Below are 4,703 nucleotides of genomic sequence, written 5' to 3' on the forward strand. Positions count from 1 at the left end.
GTACTCGTCATTAACACAGAGTGACATGGCATCAAGACATCTGTAGAATCTTTCATTGAAGTCAACATCTTCTCTCTCTAAAAGGTGTACAATGGTTAAAGGAAATAATCCTTGAGGAATGGCTAGAGATTTTGTTCCACTGTTGTTAATCTCCCATGCTATGAGAAGTGGTTGTATTTCTGTTGAAGCAGGATTGAGCTTATCGTAAGATGGTAATGCACACGGAAAAAAATAGTCACCTTCTTTTCTGTTTTCAACTTTGGCAATGATGTGGAGGTGTCTTAGAAGAGTGATCATATGAGAAGGTTGAAAATCTTTACTAAAAATTTGTTTACCAATAACTTTTAAAAGACCTTCTTTAAAAAGACCAAAATCAATGAGACTACGTCTTTCATCTGGTGAAGGAGTTGGGTTCGCAATCAAATGTAATTTATTATGGTCGACGTATGTGATAGCTATTAGACGTGAAAAGACATCAAGAATTGGCTTAGGATCAACAAATATTATAGTCGGCAGGACTTCATGAAAATAAAGAATGATAGTGACATTGTGTAAATATTGCAGAGCTACATCAATGTCTGATTTTTTATCAAGTTGAAGAGACTTACCAATCTCAATCACTTCTTCTTTTGTAAGGAAACTTCTCTTCTTCTTCTTAGCTTCTATTTGTAGTGAAATCTCAAAAGTAAGCAATCGAATCGGCAAAACTATTGTCATTTCAACTCCACAATTTGAAATTGCAGTACAAAGCTCTATACTAGCTTCTTCTCTTTCCTTAGACCCAGCAGGGAGCAATGTATCAACTGGAAATATAATTGAATCTTGACGCTTATTATGAGGAATGACTTTTTTATTAACTTTATATTCGATCAGGCTTTTGTTCATTTCTTTTAGCTTTTCCTCACTTATCAACTCTTTACGTGTGCCAAGTATAAGATAATGAGAGTGCTTGGGCATATCAGACTCAGTGACATAAGGAATTTCAATGGGATTCAACATAGCTTCGGAGGCAATTGTTGAATGTATTATATCACGATTAGAATACTTCAGCTCCGTATTAATAGGAGATGTATTTTGACTAATGCGGTATTGAAACTCACACTTCTCATCAAGACCTTTGGTAAGATCAATGGTGATGATATTCAGTGCAGCTGCTCTTGTAAAAAGAGGCAGCAACTCTCGATATGCTGGTTGACCACCAGAATCAATAAAATACACCCAATTTGTACTAAACTTTTTAGACTTTCCAGTTTCATGAACACTTAAAACTTCTTTCACTACTTCTGTTTCAGTTGGATTAATCTCAGTTTGTTTAATCTTGACTGGTTTCTTTTCAATTGGCTTAATTTCGGTAGGTTGATCATCAGTTTCATCATCACTTTCATCTTCATCTGAACTATCAAATATATCAGTTAAGTCCAGTGGTGCTTCATCCTTTTCTTGCTCAAGTTCCGTTTCATTTGGTACCTCCTTTAAATGAGATGCTAGTTGGTTGTACAAATCTTTTACTTCAACCCTCTCCCATTTCTTATTCTTATCATCAACAGATATTCTTGTTGCTTTAACAGCAGGACAAGCTATTGATGTACTATCAGTAGAAGATGGTGGGTCTTCATTAAGTAGGAGGTGTCGTGAACACGTTTTACCAGCTCCAGGTAGACCATGCATATTGATACGAGTGACTTTTAGCTCAACTGTACCTTCTTTCAGCCATTTTTCTATTTTTTCTGAAATAAACAATGACATTATAATGATATAATTGACATCATTAAATTTAATAGTTAAGCTCTGTTTTAATTTAAGTATTGATAGACTAATGAAGTACCAACGGCCTCCAAAGGTGTACCAGATTTAAAATCCACCAAGATTTTGATTAGATTTTTGGCCTCGCCAGCGATTAGCATGGGCGAGGACTATGTAGTTAAGTGTGTTGTCTGTCATTCATTTTGTCCAGAAGCAAACTAAGCAATCTCTCAGTTTGAGGTTTTGTGGTTTAGAAGTGGGTCCTTTACACTCAGATAACTTCTCCACGCAGTTGAAAAAGTAGTCTCATTGCCTAGCCTCTAAAAGCGAAGGGGCAGGGCACAAGACTATTGAAAAAGCATAGATATTAGAGTTCTGTGGATTATTGGATTTTTATTGGATTATTGGATTTTTTGATTTTTCAGAAGTGTACCAGATTTTTTTGTTGTGGGCCCCTCGGGTCTATATTATAGAGGACAAAGTGTGAAAATGTACTGCATCATCAATATGCTTCATTTTTGTTTGTGTACACTCTTAAAAGGTCTAAAAGGAGCATGGACACAGAAGTGCATGCAATGAGTGCTATGGCTTCACATGCTCAAGCAAGAATATGGACCAATTAATAAAGGGTATGGCACTGTGGGCCATGTGATACAATGGATTCTGGGTCTTCAATTGTAAATGTCTCCATAGCAGAGGTGTATTTAGGGGGGGGGGCTGAGGGGGCTTGAGCACCGCCCCTCATGGCTGGGCTCAGAAAAAAATTACTCCAATCCTGGACTCTTGAATCAGTACCAAGCCTCATAACAAAGTTATCTAGCCCCCTTATCATGATTTCAGCAGTTTCCAGTGCTTTAAGGAGCAATCAGAAGTACCAGTAACATGGCAGTATGCTTGAAATGATCTTGGCCCCACCCGTAATTGACAAAAATGCAGGAAAAGGCCGTTTTACCGCCATAAAAGTGGGTGTGACCAAAATCGTGGAGCGCAGCGCTTTGCGCACCATCAGTATCCCTCTTCTCCTACTCCTAGACACACCCCTGCCACAGTGATTCCTTTTCATACATATGCTTATGATGCTTATCACAGCACCAAGCCTCAAGTCCAGCATTATTTCTTCATAGGTAAACTTTGATGGTTGCCATTTTGTTACTCTCATGTGAGCTGAAACATTACATCATCTTAATTATTTGGTCTGCGCTTCCGTGTCCAAGTTCCTCTAAGTTAATACAGAAAGTGTAATATAAACCAATTTAATGTAAGGATAAGAATAACCTCTATTCTTATGTTATGTTAACTGTGGCCATTGGCTATATTGCACTTAAGTTTCATTCTTGTAACCGTCATGAATCCCACCACATCATACTTTCATAACATAATGAATGTGTGACTCCACATGTAAATCATTTATTATGTACCTCGCTCTTGGGCTTTTTTGTATTTGTATCTCTTACGTACACACACTCCCACTACTTGACAATTGTGATAGATACATACCTGGCTTTATTGTAGTTGTAGCGTCTGTGTTGATTCTTCAGTTGTTTCAATCACTTCCTATACAATAATAATAATAATAACTGATATTTTTCACTGTGTTTGTTTATCAAGGTGTTATCAAAGGTAAGCTAATTCAACTGATCATGAATATCCATGAAATGATGAGTATTGATAATAGTAAAAGCCAAACAATGATAACTCACAATTATGATGTAATTTGATAAGAAATATGCATCACAGTATCAAATAGTGTTGTGCTAGTTTCAACGGAACTAGAACTAAATCTATTTTAGTACACCTATTTTTTCCTAGTTCTAGTTTCAAGAACTAGAACTAGAACTGAACTACATTGATACAAAAAACCAAAACTAGAACTAAAACTAGAATTTGACAAATTAAGGCACTGAAACTAAAACTAGAACTAAAGATTTAGCTATTAAGAACTTGAAACTAAAACTAAAATGTGCACTTGTAAATCACTAGAACTAAAACTAGAACTAAAACGCTACCCTTTTAATAACTGAAACTAAAACTAGAACTGAAATGGAGCCCTTTTAATAACTAAAACTAAAACTAGAACTAAAATGATACCCTTTTGAATAACTAAAACTAAAACTAGAACAAAAATGCTACCCTTTAAAGTTATTAAAATTAAATTTTTTCGGCATTAAAAAATTATAAAAATCACCTAGAAATGGTGTATTAGTAGGACTAAAACTAGAACTATAAGGCCAGAATCAAAATTTGGCATGGAACTAAAATTAAAACTAAAACTAAAACGGAAGTACTAGTAGAACTAAAACTAGAACTGAAACTAGAAATGGAGTACTAGTAAAACTAAAACTAGAACTAAAACTAGAAATGGAGTACTGGTAGAACTAAAACTAGAACTAAAACTAAAAATGGAGTACTGGTAAAAGTAAAAGTAAAACTAAAACTAGAAATGGAGTACTGGTAGAACTAAAACTAGAACTAAAACTAGAAACGGAGTACTGGTAAAACTAAAACTAAAACTAAAACTAGAAATGGAGTACTGGTAAAACTAAAACTAGAACTAAAACTAGAAATGGAGTACTTGGTAGAACTAAAACTAGAACTAAAACAGAAAATAGAGTACTGCACAACACTAGTATCAAATAGTGCAAATGTGTCAATTCATACCTTAATGCCACGTCCTCCTAACAGTGAAAGGTTACTAATATCAGATAATGATTCATCAGGTAGGATCTCCTTCAATTCTGTACGTCTAGTACCAGTGGTAAGTAGAAATGGTCGTTGTTCAACTACAGCTGAGAGTACAGCTTTTACACTATACACTGTCCTTTCTCTTGGTGTATTCACCAGGATAGGCTAGTTCTTTAGGATCAATAACTAAACTCTTTTACCTCTAGACTGGGACAAGATTTTTTATAAACACTCATTACCTCTCCTATCACATCTCTTCTTAGAGAAACCATATTGTC

The 4,703-nt window shown here is 35.3% G+C and overlaps 1 protein-coding gene across 1 annotated transcript in view; it reads right to left on the reverse strand.

Annotated features, from left to right (window-relative positions):
- The window catches only part of LOC109589275 (uncharacterized), a 4,209-nt gene extending 944 nt beyond the window's left edge, over nt 1-3,265 (reverse strand). The window contains exons 1-2 of the mRNA XM_020005379.1: nt 3,241-3,265; nt 5-1,727 (exon numbers count right to left, since the gene is read on the reverse strand). Of these exons, the coding sequence (XP_019860938.1) occupies nt 5-1,668 (1,664 nt within the window). The 5' untranslated portion in view covers nt 1,669-1,727; nt 3,241-3,265. The remainder of the gene's footprint in view (nt 1-4; nt 1,728-3,240) is intronic.
- Between the last annotated feature and the right edge of the window lie 1,438 nt (nt 3,266-4,703).

This window comes from Amphimedon queenslandica, unplaced genomic scaffold (assembly GCF_000090795.2).
Source record: "Amphimedon queenslandica unplaced genomic scaffold, v1.1 AMPQUscaffold_11480, whole genome shotgun sequence".
Lineage (NCBI taxonomy): Eukaryota > Metazoa > Porifera > Demospongiae > Haplosclerida > Niphatidae > Amphimedon > Amphimedon queenslandica.